The sequence below is a fragment of the Lactuca virosa genome, chromosome 2, assembly GCF_052849685.1.
Source record: "Lactuca virosa cultivar CGN04683 chromosome 2, Lactuca_virosa_CGN04683_v6, whole genome shotgun sequence".
NCBI classification, from domain to species: Eukaryota; Viridiplantae; Streptophyta; class Magnoliopsida; order Asterales; family Asteraceae; genus Lactuca; species Lactuca virosa.
The window spans coordinates 212,134,936-212,159,703 of NC_136427.1; the positions used below are offsets into that span (position 1 = coordinate 212,134,936).

At 38.0% G+C, this 24,768-nt stretch overlaps 2 protein-coding genes across 2 annotated transcripts; both read left to right on the plus strand.

Moving 5' to 3' along the window:
* Window positions 1–400: 400 nt before the first annotated feature.
* On the plus strand, window positions 401–7,611 carry LOC145160137 (uncharacterized). Its single transcript, XM_079079245.1, has 10 exons — window positions 401–1,059; window positions 1,244–1,323; window positions 2,406–2,593; window positions 2,684–3,557; window positions 3,652–3,779; window positions 3,860–3,919; window positions 4,007–4,057; window positions 4,176–4,246; window positions 4,460–4,611; window positions 4,685–7,611. Exons 1-10 carry the CDS (start codon window positions 767–769, stop codon window positions 7,342–7,344), a joined length of 4,557 nt encoding a protein of 1,518 aa, XP_078935371.1. The 5' UTR covers window positions 401–766; the 3' UTR covers window positions 7,345–7,611.
* Window positions 7,612–8,301: 690 nt separating this feature from the next.
* On the plus strand, window positions 8,302–12,186 carry LOC145160138 (transmembrane and coiled-coil domain-containing protein STS1-like). Its single transcript, XM_079079246.1, has 15 exons — window positions 8,302–8,658; window positions 8,812–8,890; window positions 8,988–9,551; window positions 9,631–9,796; window positions 9,885–10,037; window positions 10,130–10,227; window positions 10,491–10,582; window positions 10,647–10,717; window positions 10,813–10,948; window positions 11,035–11,094; window positions 11,167–11,246; window positions 11,334–11,410; window positions 11,487–11,557; window positions 11,677–11,734; window positions 11,839–12,186. Exons 1-15 carry the CDS (start codon window positions 8,441–8,443, stop codon window positions 11,959–11,961), a joined length of 2,046 nt encoding a protein of 681 aa, XP_078935372.1. The 5' UTR covers window positions 8,302–8,440; the 3' UTR covers window positions 11,962–12,186.
* The last annotated feature ends 12,582 nt before the right edge of the window (window positions 12,187–24,768 follow it).

The window sequence follows — 24,768 nt, forward strand, 5'->3', positions numbered from 1 at the left end:
TATATACTTATGGATTTACTTGATGTTGATGTATTTTCATTGTTCAAAGAAGAAACACGTTCGCGAAAATATGTTGCCCTCCCTCCTAGAGGTTAAGAGTTCAAGTCTCATTGGAGACATAGTTGATATTATGATTAGTTTAGGAGTGGTGTAGATTTGCCATTCTAAAAAAAAAAATTTAACCTAAATTGTTTCACGAAATTAATTTTCGTGTCAGGAAAAAAACCAACCCGCGGATTCACATTTAACATGGTTATTTATTTATTTTCTTATATTACATATATATTAATATTAATATTATTGATATTTTAGTGAGTAACTCTTTTTTATACGGTATAATGGAACCGGATTGGGTGTTTTAGAATCTGTGTACTCATAATTCCTTTTTTAAAGAAAAAAAAAATCTGTCCACGTGTTGCCGAGTATCGGAAAGAATCCCCGGAGCTCCGATCGACGTTCTCTCTTTAGTCTCTAGTCAGATAAAGTCGTATCTCCGATAGGTAAAACCCACCCTGCCCAACATCTACACTCTCACAAGTCACAATTAGTCCCAAGCACTCTCTTTTTGGGGTTTCGTAAATCTCCCAACTTCGCCCTTGGAAAACGACCCACTAATCACGTACTTCCCCCAATCCATTTCTATGCATCTACGCAACCAGACCTCCTACGACACCACCACTACGCGATTTCAAGCTCTAGGGTTTTCATTATCTCTGCTAATGGTCAACCGATGAACTGATTTTTAGCTTAGGTCATTCAATTTTCCATGATGGAAGTTCAAAATTCGGGAGCTGAGAGTCAAAGCCTTGACCGGAGTCAACCGATTCAGAAAACTGATGGAGGACAGGTGGGTGTCGTTGCAGATGGTGGCGGTGGAGGAGTGAAGGTTGAGGTAGGTAATGCCGTTGGAGGAGCTCAAGTGGTGAAGAGGAAGCGAGGGCGGCCGCCTAGGGCTCAGGCGAACCAGCCGTCTGCTAAGAAGATTAAAGAAGAGGATGAGGATGAAGACGTTTGTTTTATTTGCTTCGATGGTGGGAGTCTCGTGCTGTGCGATCGCCGGTTTGTGCTCATATCTTTTGCTTCATCCATACAGCTGTTATGTTCGTGTTCTTTGGGGATTTGATAAATGTCTGCATTTGTTGCACTACATGAGATGATGGGATTAGTACTTTCATTCAAAGAATTAACTTTTGTCAATCGATGATAAGATGAAGATTAGTTATGCTTTATCTGTTGGGTGCAGGGGCTGTCCAAAGGCATACCATCCGGCCTGTATCAAGCGCGATGAAGCATTTTTTCAAACCAAAGCTAAATGGAATTGCGGTATGTTTGCTGTTCATGTTTGTTACACTATTCTCTTTGTAATTCTTTGCATTTCCTTCATTATCAAAAGTTGCCCCCTCTCAATGGTACATCACGTCTTGTAGCTTTAAGGTTATGCTATTGCTAACACCCTTCGTCCTAGGGTAGTTGTAAGTTGTAACACTGTATTACCACTTATACTTTTAACCAGGAGCATTCCTTCCATGTATTTTAATCCCCTGTTGTCATATAATACTAGTAAACATGCAAGAGCACTCTTGTAAATTGCTTAACATATATTATACTGTCCTAAAAAGGAATGAACTAACTTATGGAATTAACAATAGTTATCACTATTGAGCTGTGGAGAAGGCATACTAATTAAAGCTCATCAAGGCTGACCTAAATTCAATTTCCATTCTCACACGCCTACTTCTTGAGGATGAAGAGTTTGCCTAAACATGTCATATCTATTGTAATGTTTTTCTCCATCAATATTGTGGTATTGGTCTAGCAAACCCGAATTGTGCATCTCTTTTTTGAGACTACCATTATCTGCTTGACATCATGAGATGCAAAAATTCTATACAGCAACAACAATACCTAAAATCCAATGTGAATGAGATAAGGGCCTAAGGGGCAGGTTAGTTGTATGCAGACCTCTGCTATATAAATTTGTGGGGGGGGGGGGGGGTAAGCGTATACAAGCAATAAAGCATAAATTAGGTGTACGTATAATAAACCATAAAGCAGGAACTAACAATAAGGCTAAGATAAAAGGGGGTAAATATTCTATGAAAGGCATAACCCTATATGAAAGTAACTGTGACATGTACTACTCCACCACCATGATTTTAAACCTCCACAACCTCCTATTGAAGATCATGCCTTTGGAAAGTGCCAATTCCTTCATGTTTAACCCCATGCTATACCCGGATTTGGTATCCTGTCCAACAATGTTCTACTGTATGTCCACAACAACAACAGATTTTAATGTAAATGATGCTTTTCCATGAATTAAAATTACATGTTGGGCAAGGTAGATATGAATTAGGTATCAAGGGGTAGATATAATTTAATCATTCAATCTTTATTCTTTTTAGGTTGGCATATCTGTAGCGTATGTGAGAAGACATCATATCATATGTGCTACACGTGTACTTATTCATTGTGCAAAGGGTGCAGTAAAAAGGCTGACTTTATGTGTGTGAGAGGTGATAAAGGCTTTTGTACAATATGCATGAAAACAATCACGCTCATTGAAAATAGCGCACAAGGGAAGGAAGTAAAGGTATGCAAAATCATACTTTTTCAAGATTCTTGATTTTACAGTGAAAAATCAAGATTCTTGCTTATATGTTTTCATCTGCAAGTTTTCCAGGTGGATTTTGATGACAAGACTAGTTGGGAGTATCTTTTCAAGGTATACTGGAACTACTTAAAAGGAAAGCTATCTCTAACTTTTAGTGAGATTATAGCAGCTCAAAGTCCATGGGAAAGATCCGAAACAATCCCTTCAATCGAATCAACTTCACACATCAGTGCCAGTGGTAGAAGAAGCATTACATTAGATACATCTTTTGGAAATCACGAGGCTAATAATATTTCCAAAAGTAGCAAAACATCTGAGCAAACTAATGAACCCACAAAAGAAACTCCATCTGTAGTTGAATCCAAAGAGTGGGCAAGCAAAGAGTTACTAGATTTTATTTCACACATGAAAAATGGTGACGTGTCCGTTTTATCTCAGTTTGATGTCCAGGCACTTTTGCTAGATTACATAAAAAGAAATAATCTGCGGGACCCACGAAAGAAAACCCAAATCATATGTGATACGAGGTTAAAGAATCTGTTTGGTAAACCACGTGTTGGTCATATTGAAATGTTAAAGCTTCTGGAATTACATTTTTTTCTAAAAGAGGATGATAGTTCACAGAAGAATTCAATTGAGAATAATACTGTATCTGTAAAACAAGTGGATGCAGATTGCAAGCCTGATAATATGGTGATGGTGAGTAACAAGGAACGTAGAAGTCACAGGAAGGCTGAACAACGTGTAACACAGAATAAATTGGATGAATATGCTTCGATTGATGTGCATAATATGAATTTGATATACCTGAGGCGTAATTTGATGGAGAAAATGTTTGAAGATAGTGAAAAGTTTCATGAAAAGGTTGTTGGATCGATTGTGCAAATTAGGATATCGGGTAGTGATCAGAAGGATGATATGTACAGGCTTGTGCAAGTAGTAGGTAATGCAATGGAATTTTTTTAATTTATCATCATTTGTGGGAATTATTATTACCATCTTTTATCACCTAAAAATTACAATATTGTATTTATTAGGTACGACTAAGGCGGATGTACCCTATAAAGTTGGTGATAAATTAGTTGATGTTATGCTTGAAGTATCAAATTTAGACAAGAAGGAGACTGTGCCAATTGATACAATTTCAAATCAAGAATTATCCGAGGTGACTAATTAGTTCTTCATAATAATTAATAACTAGTTTATGGTTTTTTTTTTCTTTGATAATTAGCGGGGTTTTTTTAGGATGAATGCAGACGGCTGAGAGAGAGTATAAGATGTGGACTTGTGAGATGTTTTACTGTAGTAAGTTTTTATGCCAATTTTTATTTTAAATTTTGTACCCTGTGTTGATTATGATGATGACAAGTTTTGTGGCTGTGGTTGTGGTAGGGTGAGATACAAGAAAAGGCAATGGCTCTTCAGTCACTTCTGGTTGATGATGTGAGTTATTTGGCTTCAAGATAAAAATGTGATTGCCTATTTATGGTAGAAATGTACCTGTTACCATATTTTTATTTGTTGCTTTAATTAATTGGTTTTCTTATTTTGTATAATTTAGAGAATGGAAGCCGAGATGTTGCGGCTTAATCATCTTCGGGATCGAGCAAGTGAAAAACGGCAGAAAAAGGGATATCCTTTGGTCTATTGAAATTTATTTTTGTTTATTTATTACTAAATGTATTTTTGGTATATTAATAAAAAAGAGGAAGAATGGAATTGAATTATAGGAATGATAAAATCCATCAAACATGGAATTTGAAGGATTCCGATGGAACGGAATCTCGAAAAATTCCAATTCCGTTGGAATGCCCAAAAGTGTTGGAATTCCTTGACAAATTCCACCCTTAGAGAATGTGTACAGAAACTCCAACTTCTAAAGACACCTGAGGAGCGTGAACGCAGATTACGTGAAGTCCCAGAGGTTCATACTGATCCAAAAATGAATCCTGATTATGAATCCGATGACACCGAAGAGTATTTCAACAACGAACACGGTTTGTTATTCAACACCTTTCTACAGTTTCATTTCCTTCCTACTTTGACTAACAATGTCATCAAAATCTCCAGGAGAACATCAGAAGCCCAAGTTTTCTTGGGTCACTGCCACAAACACAATCTCTCCTCAAAAGAGAGCCGAAGATCAAAATCAACCCAAAGACATGGGAACCCCCAACGTTGAGGAGGATTCCATCAAGTCTACGGAGACATCGGAAATGGAAAAAGACATGATGGAATCAAATCGCTCAGTGGAATCACCAAAAGAGGCCAATTGTAACGGTTCAACAATCCCGGAATCCAATCCCGAACCTCCTGTGAGCTCGTCGCTACCCACCATTGTAGTACCGGAATTCAAGATTGAAACTCCTGTGAGGTCATCGGTACCCACCATTGTAGTACCGGAATCCAACATTGAAACTCCTGTGAGGTCATCGGTACCCACCATTGTTGTACCGGAATTCAAGATTGAAACTCCTATGAGGTCATTGGTACCCACCATTGTTGTACCGGAATCCAAGATTGAAACTCCTGTGAGGTCATTGTTACCCACCATTGCACCGGAATCCAAGATTGAAACTCCTGTGAGCTCATCGGTACCTGCCATTGTAGTACTGGAATCCAAGATTGAAACTCCTGTGAGGTCATCAGTACCCACCATTGTATCGGAATCCAAGATTGAAACTCGTGTTAGCTCATCACTACCCACTATTGAACCGGAATCAACACATTCTTCATTTCTGTCCATGTTGGAAGTCCCATCTCCCAATGATGACATGTGGCACTACCGGGACCCGAGTGGAAACGTCCAAGGCCCGTTTTCTATGGTACAGTTGCAGCAATGGAATATCCGTGGATACTTTCCCAATGATATGAGGGTATGGGCAGGTCGAGAGGCCGATTCTGTACTTCTAAACGATGTATTGCAACAACAGTTTAATAATCCCTACAATGACCCATGGTCCGGGAATGTAGCTAGCAATGAAAAAGTCAATAATCAAATCGAGGAAGTCAATGTTCCGGAAACTTCATATGCTATGGACTCGGTCAATCTAGAAAAGTTACCCGAGTCTGATGATAATAATTACAATTTGAACTGTAACCCCCCGAATATGCCCATTTCAAGCCCGAGCCCAAGCCCAAGCCCAAGCCCGAAGGGGCTGGATACTGATATCAATCAGCATGTTTCTCAAGTTTTTCCTGTTGCAGATGAAGCCCTTGTGGATTTGCAAAGTCAATTGTTGAAGAAGGAAAGTCATGAAAATGAAAAAGACAAACAACAATCTGCACAACCTTCCGGAAACCCAAACCCAAACCCAAACCCGACCCCGAACCCGCCTACGTGGAGTACTGCTTTAAGTTTAGTGATTGGTGGGGCCCAATTACCCGAAACAAGCGATGAATGGGGTCGATATCCTCCTAAGCCCGAGGATTGGGGGTCGGCCCGGGTATCGGTTTCTCCTTTAAAGCCTCTAGAAGTATTGGATCATCAAGTTGGTAGTACTAATATGGATCAAATTATGCATCATCATTCATCGCCTCCCCAATCATCACAACCGTATCACAGTTTGCCAGCATGGCATGGACTTGGTGTTGGTGAAACCATTGAGTTTGCCACGTTGGCGGAGGAATCCGTTTCCGATCTTTTGGCGGAAGTTGATGCAATGGAATCCCGGAATGGAGTCCCGTCTCCGACATCTAGAAGGAATAGTTTTCTTGAAGATTTGTTTAATGGTTCCATGGATGATTTCAGCCCTACTGATCAAGATACAGATATGCATTTACATCGTCAATCACATCACTTCTCATTTGGCCTTGAGACTAAATCCATCGGAGCTGTTGCTATTCCAACCACAAATTCCGATCATATGGGGTTTAAATGGGCTGAGATGGGCGGTTCTGAGCTCCCACCGCCACCGCCACCGCAACCACCACCGCCTCGCCAAGACATGATCGATTTAAACGATTCCACTAGGGCTGAAACTGACGAGGGAGAAAGAGATGATCTAGTTGAAGAAAAGTCAAGAAATGGTATACTTCCACTGCCGCCACCGCCACCGCCACCGCCACTGTCTCCGCCGCCTCCACCGCCAGAATCACGTGGAGGAAGGAAGTCGAAAGGCGTTGTATCAGGTTGGCCGGGTGAACGGATAAAAGCGGTGGCAGCAAGGAAATTTAGTGGGTTTCCGGACGTGGAGGAGGAAGAAGGTGAGTTTATCCAGCCGGATGCACCACCACCACCACCACCGCCACAATCACAACCGCCGCTGCTTCCGCTGCCACTGCCGCTGACGATGGGATTTGACGTTGTGGATTCACGAAGAATGGGGTCAGAAAAGTATACAGGAAGAGCATCTCAGGGAGCCACCAGCGGAAGTAGATCCTCCCATAGCCGGAGTGTGAATGTAGGGCGGGAGTCCTCCTCCCACCATAGGAGGTCTAGTGGAGGGGACAGATATAACAACAGTACCAGCAACAGTAACAGTATCAGTAAAAGTATCAGTCCAAGAGAGAGGACACATCATGGTGAGGATTCAGGACATGGTAGAAGCAGTAGTAGAGCTTCATGGGGTAGGCAGTCTTCATTCAGTAGTGGCGGCAGTGGTGGCGGTGGCGCTGGTGGTTATTCAAGGGCGCCGCCATCGAAAGGGCAGCGTATATGTAAATTTTATGAGAGTGGGAGGTGCAAGAAGGGATCTTCATGCAGCTATCTACACCAACAAGAGAGGTAATATTTTGGATTTTGAGAGGAGGTGGTAATGATTGAAATGGTGACATGTGTTTTTTTGTATAATCAATATATAATGTAATAGTGATTATGGTGTCTGCTGTCTATATTTTGGGAGTTGTGACTCTTGCCTATGATTCAATTTACTCAAGTTAGTCACTTGTTGTACAACAAAATTGAGCCATTGATATCTTTGATTGATCTCAATGATGCTTTTGCATTCGATAATATCACCCAAACTATTGTACAGGTTTGGGTGGAAGCTTTTCTATGGTCTTTCTTTTGTGTTGTCTATTTAGATATCAGATATGTGACAAGTTTGATCAGTTTAACTTAGAATTGGGATTATATTGTATCTCCTACATATCAAATATATAAATAGAAAAATGAAACCAGCCAAAAGGATTGAAAGTTGCTTTCAAGTGTTTTAGCCAACTTTCTAAGTTCTAAATCCTTGACTTAAAACAGACTCACTAATTTTTTTGAGAAATGCTATCATTAATATCCCATTTGCTTTTTGGATCGTTTATCTTTTAATTGTAGTTAATAGATCAATAAATAATGTTTTTGATTCTCATGACACAAATGGGGTGGGGGTTTCAGCCGGGTAAAAATATATTATATCATATGTTCGTTTATTGATGGTGACATGATGTCGATTGAAATCAAGAATTATCCAATTGAAATCAACTCCAATAAATTAATGTAATAAGAGCGAAAGAAAAATTAATTGGCATATTGAGTAAATTAAAAGATAAGTGACTTTAGCAGTTAAGTATGATCTATCATGAACTTACAACTTTGAAATTGAAATTGAAATCAAAATGTAACAAAATAGTTAGTTCAAGTGTGGGTACTGGTTAGTATGATCTTCAAAGTTGGAGGACAAAAAATGCATATTAGGAAATAACAAGGGACTATTAATGTAACTCACTCATTCTCTGATTCTCTCAATCAAAACGGTGGATCACGAGTCTTTGCCAACGAGTTGAAAATCCAGAAAACAAAGAGAAAATCTAACCGATCGGTGCACCAAACTTCCGACCAAATCAGCCGACACACACTCAAGTTTGATCATCTGTTCGAGTTCCGGCGTCAAAATGCCTTCGACGTTAACCCAGACGCAGAGGTATGCCGCCGGAGCTTTATTCGGGTTGGCCCTAAACCAAACGCAAATTCACCAAACCTTTCCGTTAGGGTCCTCCTCCGATGAACTAACCGAAGAACGTGGTAGCAATGCAAGCAGTACCGATTCGGTCAGCGAAGATCCTCAGCTATGGGTCAACGAGTCATGTGGTCTGCTCCGCCCTATTTTCAGGTTTTAGTCCGACTTATTTTATCAAACATCATTCATACTGCAATTCTAATCGTAGCCACTGCTAAATTTTATCTGCTAATTAAGAGACAACAGTTGTACTATAAGTTCTTGTGATGGCGATTTGTTACAAATAACAAATTTTGTCAACAACAGGTTTCTAGATATCGACAAATCAGCTTGGTATGGCCTAGAGGAAACAGCTGGTTCTTCTCCAAGTCGCCATGTTGGAGCTGTATGTAACTTTATAACACACGAAATACTTTAAACACAATCACCTTAACAACCATACTCTTCCCTTACTTATGACAGCCATTATTGATAATTTACAGTTCTTAAGATTACTCGGGGAAGAAAGTAGTGATGTTTCTTCAGAAGTATCAGACCAGGAACTTGCTTTATCCAATGCAGTCGATGCCATGGTGGCAAGTATAGAAATAACTCCCGAGGATTATAAATGGAGAAAAGAGAAGCAACGTGCATATGCACATGATTGGCAGGAGAAGTTTGCCAGTAGCGATTCAAAATCTGAACTTGAAAACAAGATGAAAACAGAAGAGGAAAAAGATTGCAATTCCCATTCAACATCTGAACTTGAAAACAAGATGAAAACAGAAGAGGAAAAAGATTGCAATTCCCCTAAAATTGAACAGGAGACTAAAGAAGTGGCTATTGCATCCAACAGTGTCACTGTAGAACAGCCTATTGAAGAGGTGAAGATGCTTGGTTATGGAAGAAAAGTAACAGTCCTATATGAGCTTCTTTCAGCTTGTCTGGCAGATTTACCCGAAGATAATAACAGTAAATCTAAGAGACAGAAAAAAGGTTATGATGCTAGACATCGTGCGGCTTTACGGTTGTTAACAGCATGGTTTGACCTCAAATGGATCAAAGTGGTTAGTTAGTTTTTCTTTTCCTAAAATCATTCTTTTGACTTCTGTTCCACATTCCAAGAGGGCGTTTTTGTCATTTCAGGAAGCGATTGAGATTATAGTGGCTTTATCTGCAATGGCTATATTGAAACAAGAAGAAGCAAAGGAAGAGGAGCAAGCACCAAAAAGCATGTGGGCTAAGTGGAGACGTGGAGGTATTATTGGAGCTGCTGCTTTAACTGGTGGAACTTTAATGGCGATTACTGGTGGTATAGTTATAGTTATAATATCCCAAACTTTTTAATTCTTTTAGTAAATTAATGTTATCTGTATAATGGAAAATTATATTTTGAACAGGTTTAGCAGCTCCAGCAATTGCTGCAGGATTTAGTGCTATAGCACCAACATTGGGTGCAATTATACCAGTGATTGGAGCTGGTGGTTTTGCTGCTGTTGCTACAGCTGCAGGAAGTGTTGCAGGTTCTGTTGCAGTGGCTGCTTCATTTGGAGGTGAATAAAGAATAAAGATTTAAGAATCACATATCTTTTTTTATTTTCTTTTCCTGAAATAATAAGTAAATCTGTAAATGTGATTGTTATAGCTGCTGGAGCTGGGCTTACAGGGACAAAAATGGCTAGAAGGACAGGAAGTATTGATGAATTTGAGTTCAAAACCATAGGGGACAATCATAACCAAGGCGTGAGTTATTTATTTATTTATTTATTTTTTATAAATATCTTTTGGGTTTGTGTCATATAATATGTGACCATTAAAGGTTACAATGACCAAATAAATACAAAATCATCAAGCTAAGTGGCAAACTCACCTTGTTTGAAAGAATGGTCAAAAGGGTAAATGGGTAAAACTATAAGGGTCATATTATATGACATAAAGCCTTTGTTTTTAGTTCCCTAGTGTATATTGTAATGATATTTTGTCATAAACCTTGTGTTAAGTAACAGAGGTTGGCAGTTGAGATATTGGTGTCAGGATTTGTCTTTGAGGAGCAAGATTTTATAAGGCCTTGGGAAGATCAACTTGATAACATGGAAAGGTGTGATGAAGATCAATTTTTTACAAACTTTTTGGTTGATGATTTAATAGCATTATTTCTTCAGGTATGCATTGCAATGGGAATCTAAGCATTTGATTGCTGTAAGCACTGCAATTCAGGACTGGCTTTCATCAAGTAATTAATTATTCAACCTTCGAAATTAACTGAACATAAAAATTAAATAGTTAGGTTATTTTAATTTTTTGATATGATAATATGATATGGTCCAGGTCTTGCAATGGAGTTGATGAGACAAGGTGCAATGCTGACTGTATTAAGCTCTCTTTTAGCAGCTTTAGCCTGGCCTGCAACTTTACTTTCATTAACCAGTTTTATTGACAGCAAATGGACAATCGCTGTCAACAGGTTTTCATTTTTATAATTTTATATTATTATTATTATTATTTTTTAAATTCCACATTACAAGTTTACAACTTTCAGTTTCCTTCCAGATCTGACAAGGCTGGAAAGCTGCTTGCTGAAGTGTTGATCAAGGGATTGCAAGGCAACAGGTTAGGTTTACTAGATTATAAAATTTATAAACTTGGAATAAAAGATTGTAAATTTGTAATTATAAATTTCAGGCCTGTGACACTAATAGGTTTCTCACTTGGAGCACGTGCTATCTTCAAATGTCTTCAACATCTAGCAGAAACTGGACATGGTAATTGCTAATTCCATGGAATCAGGTTTCTTGTTTGTAGTGGATCTTTTGGTATTATTAAATATTAATTAAAATTTCCATTTCCAGATGGACTTGTGGAAAGAGTAGTTCTACTTGGTGCACCTGTTTCTATACAAGGTGAAAATTGGGGAGCTGTAAGAAAGGTATATATATTATATAATATATTGTTGAACTTAAAATATGGAAAATTATATTTAATAAAACTTTTTTGTTTTTTAGGTAGTGTCTGGGAGATTGATAAATGCTTACTCCACAAACGATTGGATGTTAGGAGTAGCCTTTCGTGCTAGGTATATATTGTTGAATCATTTAAATTTATAATATGGAAATTATTATTACTATCAATAAATATTTAAAAATACATATCAAACCTGGAATTTAATTATATGGTTAAACAACAACACTACAGTCTCCTGACACAAGGATTAGCTGGAATTCAGGCTGTGGATATTCCTGGAATTGAGAATGTGAGTTTGCAGGATTTGGTTAATTTATTAATATTATATTATATTTGTTTCTTATAAATATAAAATGATAATTAAGTTTTGTTTTGTGTTGTATGAGTTAACAGGTTGATGTTACAGAACTGATAGATGGGCATTCATCTTATTTATGGGCTACACAGGAGATACTTGATCGTTTGGAATTAGAAACTTATTACCCGGTTTTTAAAATAAATCGCAACATAACTTAAGTTAAGGTGGGATTCCTAAATGTACAGTTCTTGCGTTCTTGGTAGATATATATGTCCACAAAAGTTTTTATGTAAAGTATCATTTTTGTTTTGTTGATAGAATGTTTAATTAAATATATACTTTAATGCTTTAAGAGCATTGTAATAAGAACAAAATAATCATAAGTTTAGATAAGGAATAATCGGAATGAGCAACGCTTGCTAACAAAGGATTGAATTCAACAATTTGTGCCCTTTGAACTAATTGGACCGAGTATTCTAAATCTATGGTTATAAATCGGTGAATCATTGTTGAGGAAGTCTGTTTACATTGAAGGTTTTTAAATACACACATAGCAAAATATTTGAAGAAAATACAATACCGAGGTTAAGCCCAAGAAGATCAAGAACACACTTGATTTTTTCACACCTTGATCCTATAAAAATGTAAAAAACCAACTCATCAATCCTCGCAAAGAATGCTGTCCCCTAAGAATTTGTGTGTTTTAGGATCACCAACAATTTTTTTATGTCATTGGATGATGTCTTTTATAGAGAGTAAAACTCATGACTCACATGATAGAATCGTTTCAGTTACATAGCATGCGTCAGAGAATATTTCCTTTGTACTATCAAATATGAGGATGTCACCTTACAAGATCTTATGGAGAAGGCCAACGATGGATCTTTCTATAGATGAAGATCTTACGATAGATGAAGCTATTACTTGACTCGTAAGATCTTCAAACTTGCAATAATCATCTGGCTGATCATGAATAAACAAAGTTAAGATATGACAATCCGACTTACAAATTGTCACCAACTAGTCTAGAAAGACATTCTTTCTTATGTAATCAAATGAGTTAGAGACCAACAATTTCTAACTTCTTCGTCTCTTAACGAAACTCTTTGTGTAGAAATGAAGGCTATGTGTTACTAATGCTAAAATGTATGTTTACATTACTATTCCTCACATTTCAGTTGAAGTGAGTGTCATAAAGTAGTTCTTAGGATGAACTTAAAGTTAGAAGTAATGGTTTTGTAAATATAGAGGTGTTTTAGAAGAAGATGACACAAAACATATGCAACATCCCAAAATTTTAAGACCAAAAATTTCATTTTTAGTTTAATAATTTATAAAACCAACGGTATAAAAACATCCATAAAAACATCCCATGTCAAAACCAAAGTGTCAATAATCAAAACATGTTATCATAAAACAATATCATAGTGTAATCCCAAAGATCTCATGTGCGGAAAACATAGTGTGATGCGCTGCGATCACCAACTCATTTCCTTTGAAAACGAAGTACCTGAAACCAAAACTGAAAACCGTAAGCACGAAGCTTAGTGAGTTTCCCTCATCATACCACATACCATACAATAAACATATTGCCAGACATATCTGGGTGCCAAGCTTACCCTGCTGAGCATATCTGGGTGCTCAACCTACCCTTGTCAGGCATACCGGGGTGCCCGACCTACCCCTGTCAAGCATATCTAGGTGCTCGATCTACCCTGCCAGGCATATCTGGGTGCCCGACCTACCCTCCGGTTTATTTCAACCGGTTACGGGGACTATTTCATCCCTACCACTACCACATAATAACATAGCATAACATACTGTCAAACATATCTGGATGCCCAACCTACGCTGTCGGTCCTTACAACCGATACTGGGGTCTATCCACCCCTCCTACCACTATCACATAATATCATAACATAACATACTGTCAGACATATCTGGGTGCCCGACCTGCCCTGTCGGTTTATCTTAATTGGATCCGGGGACTACTCCCCTGTTGGATTAGGTGTCTAAGCCCATAACTATAATTGGTATGTACTTGAATTGACAGCAGCACAGTCCTTTTGGGTTGCCCTCAACCTAGCAACTGGACAAGGAAATTATGAAAGGAGAGATATTAATTTATAAGATTAATAAATTAATATATATATATAAATGATTTATTAATATGTTAATGGATTAATATATTAATTAGAAATCATTATGTTTAATTAATTGTTAGCCAGAAATTAATCAGAATTGATTTTGGGGTTAAAAGAATTAATTATAAGGTGCAGGGACTAGTTTGCAATTATCTAATAGTTGAGTGGAAGGCTCTAGAACCCCCTTGGAAGAGGGTGGACGAAATCTTTAGGGGAAACCCTAATAATTTCGTCCATAGGGGCTTGGATAAGGCCCTTGGGTTTGCTTAGGCCCTAAGCAAAGGATAACTAGGGTTTCCCTTAAACCCTAGATCCCTCAGCTATATAAGGAGCCTCCTGGTTCATGTTTTTGGTGACTCTTTCTTTTGAAGAAACCCTAAGGCCGAGATTTTGCATACTCCCTCTCCTCTCTCTCTTCTACTTTCCTTCTTGCTAGTTTGGGTGTGACTCCATTAGAGGCATTACACTTGTGGTGCTAAAGCTTCCAAGAAGATCAAGATCAAGATCAAGATCAAGGGAATATCAATTGTTTGCTATAACAATTGAAAGGTATGTAAACCCTAAACCCTAGTTTACTATTTTCGATAATAGCCTCTCTCCTCTAGGGTTCTTGTATTGCAATTCAAAGTTGTATGTTCAATAGTTAAAACATAGATCCAAAGTAGGTTGCATGTGAACTTAGGAATTGTTTTTCTAGTTTATTTGTTTTACCTAAAACCCTATAGTGGTATCAGAGCCATTGTTGTTTTAAATTGAATTGCTACAATTGTTGAATTGCAAATTAGGGTTTATAGCTATTAAACCCTAAAGGCCAAAGTTTCGATTTCTAGGGTTTTGGATCAAAGGGTTTTTTCGAAAACCCTAGCCTCCAAAGAACCCTAATCGAAATTAGGGTTAGGGTTTTGAAAACCCTAGCCTCCTCCCTTATGAATTTCAAAATATGCTAAGAGGATAACTAGGGTTTCTTGTTTTTGGATAATTGTTACTTAATTAGATTAATTGGATAATTATCCTTACCCTATTTTTCGAAATTAGAGGGATAAGGATTAGGATTAAATTAATTGATTAATTTAATTAGATAATCCTTACAAGATTTAATAATTTGATTAATAGTTAATTAATAGATAAATATTAAATCTAGTTAATTGGTTTATTTAAATTTGAATTTAATAGCTTAAATTTCGAAATTTATATAAACCCTTGAAGTTTTAAAATGTTTTAAAACACACCTTATATATATATTATAATTAAAAGTTTAATATTATATATGTATAAGAACATGGTCAGTCAAATCGCTAGTATGCCTCATTCACGAAGCTAATCTATAAGGGGGTATAAGGAAACTGCCTATAAAATGGTAGTTGAATGGGTGTCCACTCTCACCCACCGCTTCCTTGATTAGTGGAGGGTCGTTAGCAGAACGGATTTGATAGGACAACTACTTCTCATTAAAAGTATAATGATATTAAAGAAAGTACTAGAACATTATTTTCAAAATCCCAACTCTAGTTACTTTAGGAAAAATGTGAAAAGTATGCTAATCCATGAAATTGCACATTATGCTTTATTGGTCGTTAGTGGAGCGTGTGTGGTTAACCAGCACACTAAAAGGCACTAATAAAGAGTAGTAATGGGTATCTCATAATTGTCATTTTGATGGAGCGTGTGTGGTTTACCAGCACATCAATAGTTAATGATAAAGACAATGAGGTTACCAAGCACATTTGCATGGTTATTCACATCTTGTTTGTGATCCTCGGCATCCCAGTCACAAATAGAAGAGCATAATCTGAGATTAAAACATGCCATTGAATAGTTTCAATGTATCTCAAAAGAATTAGGAATTTCACTTCGTTTGTTTCGTCTAATGGTGGAATTGGTGAATCGTCATTCACCTACCTTTATGAAATTTGCACTTGGATCTCGGCATCCCATTTCTAAGTTGTGAATCTTCATAGTTGGATCCTAACCTTGATATTATATCTTTGGGTTATTCTATTAAGGTATCTTGAAATCTAACTAAAACTTTCTTTCTTTTCAGATGTCTACTCCTGGAAACACTTCTGCTTCATCCTCCTCCAACCAGAACTTCTCTTTGCTCAATATCTGCTCCAAAGTCGTTATGGATGGCTCAAACTATAACGATTGGATGCGCAACATCAAGATGGCTCTTCGTTTCGAGAACAAAGAATATGTTCTTGAAAAGGAGCTCAAAGAGCTTGATGAGAATGAAGCTACTCCTGAAGATCTTGCTGCCTACAAGAAACATTACGATGATGCTACCAAAGTGGCATGCATCATGGTGGCAACTATGTCCCCAGAACTGCAGAGGTACTATGAGGACTACTGGCCTTTCGAGATGAACAAGGACCTTATGGAAAAGTACCATAAGCGAGCTCGTCAAGAAAAGTTCGAAGTAGTCAAGTCACTCATGGCTTGCAAGATGAAGGATGGGGAGTCGGTAGTGTCACATGTGCAAAGAATGCAACGCTACATAGAGCGTTTGGTCAAGCTCAATATTCACTTTGATGAGGAATTGGCCATTGACATGGTCTTGAACTCACTTCCTGAATGTTATGGTCAGTTTATTCTAACTTACCATTTGAACAATACTGAGCAGACCTTGGCCCAATTGCACAACTTGTTGCAGACAGCTGAGGCAGGGATGAAAGGTAAAAGTATACCCTCCACACCTGCTAGTGCCCCTGTTTTGGCTATTGGACAGGGAAAGGGGAAAAAGAGGAAAGGTCCTCCCAAGCAAAACTGGAAGAGCAAGGCTCAAGCTGGGTCATCTAGTAATGGCCCAAAGGCTAAGCCCAATGGTTCCACTCCCCATGTTTCTGATCCAAAAGAGGCAGTTTGCTTTTACTGCAACCAAAAGGGGCATTGGAAGAGATCTTGCCCACAGTATCTGCAAGATATCAAGGATGGCAAAGTGAAGCCATCTTCGGCAGGTATTTACACTATTTCTGCTAATAACTCATTATCTTCTCGTTCATGGGTCCTTGATACAGGATGTGGTTTTCATATCTGTTCTGATTTACAGGGTCTAAAGGAAAGTGAGGAGATAGAGCGAGGAAGGATAAACCTGATCATGGGAAACAGAAAGTCTTCACCAGTAACCAAGATCGGAGTTTATCAGCTTCTGCTTAGTAATGATGTTAGATTAGATTTAATAAATTGTTGCTATTCGTCTGAGATGACGAGAAACATTATTTCATTTCATGCATTGTTCAGACAAGGTTTTACATATTCTTTTAATGATTTGAATGGTTCAATTTCTGTTTATAAGAATGGTGTTTTTATGTTTGAAGCTTTGCCTTGTAATGGTGTGTATGAAACAGTGACTTGTGTTGATAGCCTAGGAAATAGTGTACTTAATATTGACTTGTCTAATAGTGTAGACAAGGCATGCTTGTGGCATTGTCGTCTTGGACACATTAACAAGAAACGCATAGCCCAACTCCAAAAGGATGGAGTGTTGGAATCATTTGACCTAAAGTCAGATGATATGTGTGAGTCTTGTCTTTTGGGAAAGATGACAAAATCACCATTCACAGGGTCTTGTGAAAGAGGTGAAGGTCTGTTGGATCTCATACACACGGATGTGTGTGGACCCTTCAGATCAACTACAAGAGATGCTAATCGATTCTATGTGACCTTCACTGACGATTATAGCAGATATGGATATATCTACTTGATCAAGCATAAGTCAGAAACTTTTGAAAAGTTCAAAGAGTTTAAGCATGAAGTCGAAAATCAATTGGGCAGAAAGATAAAGATACTTAGATCCGATAGAGGCGGGGAGTATCTTAGTATCGAGTTTAACGACTATCTGAAAGAATGTGGGATAGTCTCACAATTGACTCCTCCTAGGACACCACAGTTAAATGGTGTAGCTGAGAGGCGCAATCGAACCTTGTTAGACATGGTTCGTTCTATGATGAGTCGGGCTTCGCTTCCTATTCACTTCTGGGGGTATGCCTTAGAGACAGCCGCCCACATCCTCAATCTTGTCCCTACAAAGAAGGTTGCCAAAACACCTCACGAAATGTGGACAGGGAAAGTTCCCTCGTTAGCACATATTAAAGTCTGGGGTTGTGAAGCTTTCGTAAGACGAGAGACTCACGACAAGCTAGCAGCTAGAAGTGAGAAATGTGTTTTCATTGGTTACCCAAAGCAGTCTTTTGGATATTTGTTCTACAGGCCTAGTGAGAACGTGGTCTTTGTAGCACGAAGAGGAGTCTTTCTTGAAAGAGAGCTCATATTCAAAGAGGACAGTGGGAGCACTATTGACCTTGAAGAAATTCAAGAGTCAGCCAATGAAGGAACCTTAGATGAAACTAGCATTCAACCAGAGGAAACAGTTCCTGTTGAACCAATTGATAACTCATTACCTCTTAGAAGATCCACTAGGGTGAGTGTGCCACCTGAGTTGTATGGTTTTCATATTACTTCAGATGGTGACACATTCATAAGTGACAGAACACTGGTAAACTTAGATGAACCAGTCACTTATAAGGAAGCAATGGCAGGCCCAGAGGCTTCCAAGTGGAAAGAGGCAATGGACAGCGAGATTAAGTCCATGTATGACAACCAAGTTTGGAATTTGGTTGATAGTGCACCAGGTCGCAAGACAGTTGGGTGCAAATGGATCTTCAAGAAGAAGACAGACATGGATGGGAATGTGCACACATTCAAAGCTCGACTGGTTGCAAAAGGTTTCACTCAAACCCCAGGGGTTGACTATGATGAGACCTTCTCACCAGTAGCTAAGATTAAATCTATTAGGATATTGCTCGCCATAGCTGCCTTCCATGATTATGAAATCTGGCAGATGGATGTCAAAACTGCTTTCCTTAATGGGAAGTTGGCTGAAGATGTTTACATGAGTCAGCCAGAGGGTTTTGTTGATGCAAAGTTCCCCAATAGAGTGTGCAAGCTTGAGAAATCCATTTATGGATTGAAACAAGCATCTCGCAGTTGGAATCTTTGCTTCCATGAGAAAGTCAAAGAGTTTGGTTTCTCTAGAAGTGAAGATGAGTTTTGTGTGTATATCAAGGCTAGTGGGAGTATAGTAACTTTTCTGGTGTTATATGTCGATGACATATTACTCATTGGTAACGACGTTCCAACCTTGAAAGAGGTTAAGTCTTGGCTTGGAAAGTGTTTTGCAATGAAAGACCTTGGAGAAGCTGCCTATATTCTTGGGATTAGAATATTGAGAGATAGAAAGAAGAGACTAATTGGACTTAGTCAGAGCACATACTTGGATAAGGTACTAAAGAGGTTTAGTATGGAAAATTCCAAGAAGGGAGAGCTACCTATCCAGAGCAATACCAAATTGAGTAAGACTCAATGCCCGAGTACAGATGTTGAAATAGATGACATGAGTCGTGTACCTTATGCTTCCGCTGTCGGATCGATCATGTACGCTATGACATGTACTCGTCCTGATGTGGCATTTGCTTTGAGCATGGTCAGTCGCTATCAGGGAAACCCAGGTAGAGCTCATTGGATAGCAGTTAAGAATATACTCAAGTATTTGCGAAGGACAAAGGACTGGGTTCTTGTGCTTGGTGGCAGTGATACTTTGAGAGTAGATGGTTACAGTGATGCCAGCTTTCAGACGGATAGAGATAACTTCCGTTCTCAGTCGGGCTGGGTATTTTTACTGAATGGAGGAGCAGTTACTTGGAAGAGTTCCAAGCAAAATACGGTGGCTGATTCTACTTGTGAATCAGAGTACATTGCAGCAAGTGAAGCGTCGAAAGAAGCAGCTTGGTTGAGGAACTTCATCGGGGATCTCGGAGTTGTTCCAACCATCCAGGAGCCTATGGAACTGTTCTGCGATAATGAAGGAGCGGTTGCCTTGACAAAGGAACCGAGAGATCATGGTAAGACCAGACATATCGACAGAAAGTACCATTTCATTAGACATAGAGTTGAAGAAGGCCATCTTATAGTAAAGAGGGTGTCATCTGAAGATAACCCAGCAGATCCCCTCACAAAGGGTCTGAGTAGGGCTAAGCATATTCAGCATGCTCGGAGCATAGGACTGAAAGATGATATTAGTTTTAGTAGTTAGATTAGTTTTTGAAACTTGTAACAAAGTAAATGTAATTGACTTTTGGTGATTAAATAATAAAGTATTATTTATAAGTTTGGCTACTACCTTTTGTCAATTGTTTATTACTGTGTTTCATATTTTGCATGTTTTACTTCCTGAATAATGAGATTATTCAAACTCCACAGTCGCTCGTACTCTTGGAAGTAAGTAGTGAATTAAGACTGTCATGAATTGGATTGCAGATTGTCTAAGGATAGACATGGCAATAGAATTGCTGCAATGTTCATGAGTACTCAGAAATTGAGATTTGAGTATTGGATAAACCCACGCTCAGAGTATTACTTCATGGAATTCATCACGAGTAATACTGAGACGATAATATCTTATAATCTTGAAACGAAGATATATGAGTTGTAATTTACAAGTCGGTTGTGCATTGGTGATACGAAAACGCATCAGTAACTTGGTGTTATAAAACGTATTGTCATGCATAATTTGATGAGTAAAAGATACAAGCATATGAGTCAACGTTTATTCGTTCCTTTTTCCCTAACAGGAAAAGCGATATCTGTGGGCCCCTCGATGATTTGGTGTTGACTTATGTGCTGGGCCCAGCCAGGACTAAATTGATGTGTTCGATTAGAAGTCCTACATCATCACAAATCAGGAATCGGGAAACATAGATTCTGGACAAACAAATTGATTACATTCCATGTCTTTTGTCTGGGGATATCAAGCAGAACGAAGGGTTATATGATCACTTATCTTAGGACACGTAACTGACTGGGTCAGAGTTCGGCAGCAGCTTTTGGAAGCTACAATTTGCTGGTCAAATTTAGAAGGCATACTAGCAATTATAGTTACAGACTTATCCAAGTGGGAGACTGTTGGATTAGGTGTCTAAGCCCATAACTATAATTGGTATGTACTTGAATTGACAGCAGCACAGTCCTTTTGGGTTGCCCTCAACCTAGCAACTGGACAAGGAAATTATGAAAGGAGAGATATTAATTTATAAGATTAATAAATTAATATATATATATAAATGATTTATTAATATGTTAATGGATTAATATATTAATTAGAAATCATTATGTTTAATTAATTGTTAGCCAGAAATTAATCAGAATTGATTTTGGGGTTAAAAGAATTAATTATAAGGTGCAGGGACTAGTTTGCAATTATCTAATAGTTGAGTGGAAGGCTCTAGAACCCCCTTGGAAGAGGGTGGACGAAATCTTTAGGGGAAACCCTAATAATTTCGTCCATAGGGGCTTGGATAAGGCCCTTGGGTTTGCTTAGGCCCTAAGCAAAGGATAACTAGGGTTTCCCTTAAACCCTAGATCCCTCAGCTATATAAGGAGCCTCCTGGTTCATGTTTTTGGTGACTCTTTCTTTTGAAAAAACCCTAAGGCCGAGATTTTGCATACTCCCTCTCCTCTCTCTCTTCTACTTTCCTTCTTGCTAGTTTGGGTGTGACTCCATTAGAGGCATTACACTTGTGGTGCTAAAGCTTCCAAGAAGATCAAGATCAAGATCAAGATCAAGGGAATATCAATTGTTTGCTATAACAATTGAAAGGTATGTAAACCCTAAACCCTAGTTTACTATTTTCGATAATAGCCTCTCTCCTCTAGGGTTCTTGTATTGCAATTCAAAGTTGTATGTTCAATAGTTAAAACATAGATCCAAAGTAGGTTGCATGTGAACTTAGGAATTGTTTTTCTAGTTTATTTGTTTTACCTAAAACCCTATATCCCCTACCTACCACTATCACATAATCACATAGCATACTAGCACATAAGCAATGACGTAGCTAAATGTATTCAAGGTAGGTCCTAGGACCTACCTAAATTCTAATATATTATAGAAATTATATATAAACTTATATTAGGACCTACCTTATCCTATTGAAAAATATAAAGGACCTATCTAATTTCGTATGAGGAACCACGTAACTTTTTGTTCTAGATTCGCCACTGCACATAAAGCATAACAGATAGTGGCATACTAGACAATTATCACAAAAACAATCATCTCAACTATAATCACCTACTAGTGGGCCGACATTGGTGCCTTCGATCCACTTCTACTGGAAGGTAACTCACCTCATGCTGCTGAACTTCACTGCAAGAAATCCTTAGCTGTTGTCCTGGCAACTCTTCGAGCTGTCAATACCAACCAATTTAGCAATTGGGTTCTATATTATGATTCATAATCCATACTTGGGTAAAATGACCATTTTACCCCTGGCCCACAAGATACTTAGCTAAGGCCCAAATCCACGAAACCAATCAAGTCCAAAACTCCAAAATCCATAAGAGCCCACTAATGACCCAATTTTCCAAATTGGTCCCCAACCCTTACATGGGACTACCCTCTAGCATCCATTCCGTACTTCATGACCCTCTAAGGGTCAACCTTGGTCAAAGTCAACGTCAAAGTCAACATTCTGGTCAAAGTCAACATCCTGGTTGACTCAACTCGCCGCGTTGGTCCATCAACTCGTCGAGTTCTTGATCCATGAAACTCTGGAAATCTCGATCCTACTCGTCGAGTTTCTTTCATGAACTCGTCGAGTTCCCTTCAATAGAATCGGGACTTTTCGTTTGAACTTGTCGAGTCCTTCCTTGGACTCATCGAGTCCTCAACTCTTCAAACTCAAAACCATGGCCAACTCACTGAGTCATCTCCTAGACTCAACGAGTTTGCTCAGTAACAGAAAAGATTGGGGGACCACGACCCAACTCGTCGAGTCGTATGAACAACTCGTCGAGTCCCCTTTGTCTTAATCCATTAAGTCGCTTTCTGTTGAGTTCAACACTTCCAAACCATAGATCTGGTCCCCAAAGGCTGGAATACCACGTAAAGTTGCTAACTTTACGTCCATGCATGGTGTCAAGAAGCTAAAACACCAAAACTAAGTTCCAAAAGAAATCTAAGGCATGGAGAAGGGCCAAAACTCAATAAAGTTGGCAACTTTGAGTCTCATAAGGCCATGGACGACCAGATCTGAAGTCATAACCCCAAAACATGCTTGCATCCATGAATGGTTCCACAACAAACTACTAAAAGCCCTAAACTCCTCCATGGAAAGATCTAGCAAATGAATAGTCAAGGTATAGACTTTATACCTTAATATGGCTACCTTAATAGAGAAACCCCTGGATCCAAAGCTTCCTCCTTCAACCAAGCACCTTCAACTTCAACTCCTTCAATCAATCACCAAGGAATTACTCTATTTTCACTTCTACACACTCAAGAGGCTCAAACTCACGAATTAGGGTTTACTGGATTGAGGGAGGCTGCAAGGAGGTGTTAAGGACCTTAAATAGGGTACAAACCCTGAAAATTAGGGTTTCACTCTAGCAGTCCTACTCGTCGAGTTGGGGCTCCCCAACTCGTCGAGTAGGTATCTTAACCCGCGTCCAAATTCCCATTTCTACTCGACGAGTTTGGGGCCTCCAACTCGTCGAGTCCTTTAGCAAAAATGAGAATTCTTATATAAAATACCTACTAGGAACCGGGCGTTACAACATAAGTATGTTGCCATAATCGGTGGCGAAGGCAGAGCAAATACCTTTTGGTTATGTTTTTAGTTTGTCAAGGACAACTTTCACAAAGTGTTCCAACATGCTTCACTCTAATAACATTTATAACCCAAGTCACTATTACAAGCATTCATAAACCAAGTTTACAAAACTATAAGGGTTACACCTGACTGGAGGCTACATTACTACATTATATATATACCTCTCATTTACGTTATTTTTATAGGATTTTGGGTTCTACATTATATATATATATATATATATATATATATATATATATATATATATATATATATATTCCAGTAATTTTTAATAGTTGGTTTTGGATTATTACCAAAAGAATTAATCTTATTTAATCTTGAAAAATCATTTGTAAGCTGATTTATATCATCATTATCATTTATGAATTGTTGAGTAAGATTATCTAAATTTAATTCACTTTCATTATTACTTTCGTCAGATTCGTCAAAAGAGTCATTATTTGTTTTTAACATATTTATAGATACGTTTTTTGAAATACGAAAATTAGTAAGTCTTTTTTCTAATTCATCGATTAAATCTTTATTTCCAAGATTAAAATTTCCATTTATTTGATGAGGAATAAAGCTGACATTACTAGAGCTTGCTACATTATTATAGAATTTTTTTGTTTCAATTTTATTTTCTTTTGATAACTGTAAATTTATAGTGTGTTATCAAATTGACGTGTTATCAAATTGTGTTAGTATTTATTCAACTGTTATCAAATTTATACACTGTGTGAGTACATCAATTATCAAAAATATTATCAAATCTTCTGCAGAGATAAGATGCTAAATTATTACACGAAAACAAACAACTTTTACAAAGATGAAAGAAGATGCTCCATTATCGCAAAAGAAGATTTTCCATTATCAAAAAATGACAAAATATGATGCCAATTTGTCAAAAGCTTTAGAGTTTTGTCTGCCACATCTACACTCCGACAAATGCAAGTTGATTCAATAATTCTCAAGATTGATCCGGCAATCCTTCGGTTTCCCGTCTCAAGATATTTCAAGACTCCAAGACTCCTATATATTGAGGAGATATGTTTTAATTAGGATCATCTCTGGGTTCTCTAAAATTTTCTCTCATTTAATTTCTCTCAAATGTTTAGTTCATGTCTAAGAAAAGTGTTCTCCTATCTACTTCTAGATGTTCAAAATCTTTAGATTTTCAAATCATACTTGCTCCAGACGGATGCTCTGATTGTAATTTAAAAGAAGGTAATATATAAAG

Bases quoted from the DNA above. Each gene is read 5' to 3' on its own strand.
- LOC145160137 (XM_079079245.1), top strand. From the start codon at position 767: ATGATGGAAGTTCAAAATTCGGGAGCTGAGAGTCAAAGCCTTGACCGG. The intron at 1,060-1,243 runs GTTTGTGCTCAT...TGTTGGGTGCAG, and splicing joins CTCGTGCTGTGCGATCGCCG to GGGCTGTCCAAAGGCATACC. The intron at 3,780-3,859 runs GTGACTAATTAG...GGGTTTTTTTAG, and splicing joins CAAATCAAGAATTATCCGAG to GATGAATGCAGACGGCTGAG.
- LOC145160138 (XM_079079246.1), top strand. From the start codon at position 8,441: ATGCCTTCGACGTTAACCCAGACGCAGAGGTATGCCGCCGGAGCTTTA. The intron at 8,891-8,987 runs GTATGTAACTTT...GATAATTTACAG, and splicing joins CAAGTCGCCATGTTGGAGCT to TTCTTAAGATTACTCGGGGA. The intron at 10,949-11,034 runs GTTTTCATTTTT...GTTTCCTTCCAG, and splicing joins TGGACAATCGCTGTCAACAG to ATCTGACAAGGCTGGAAAGC.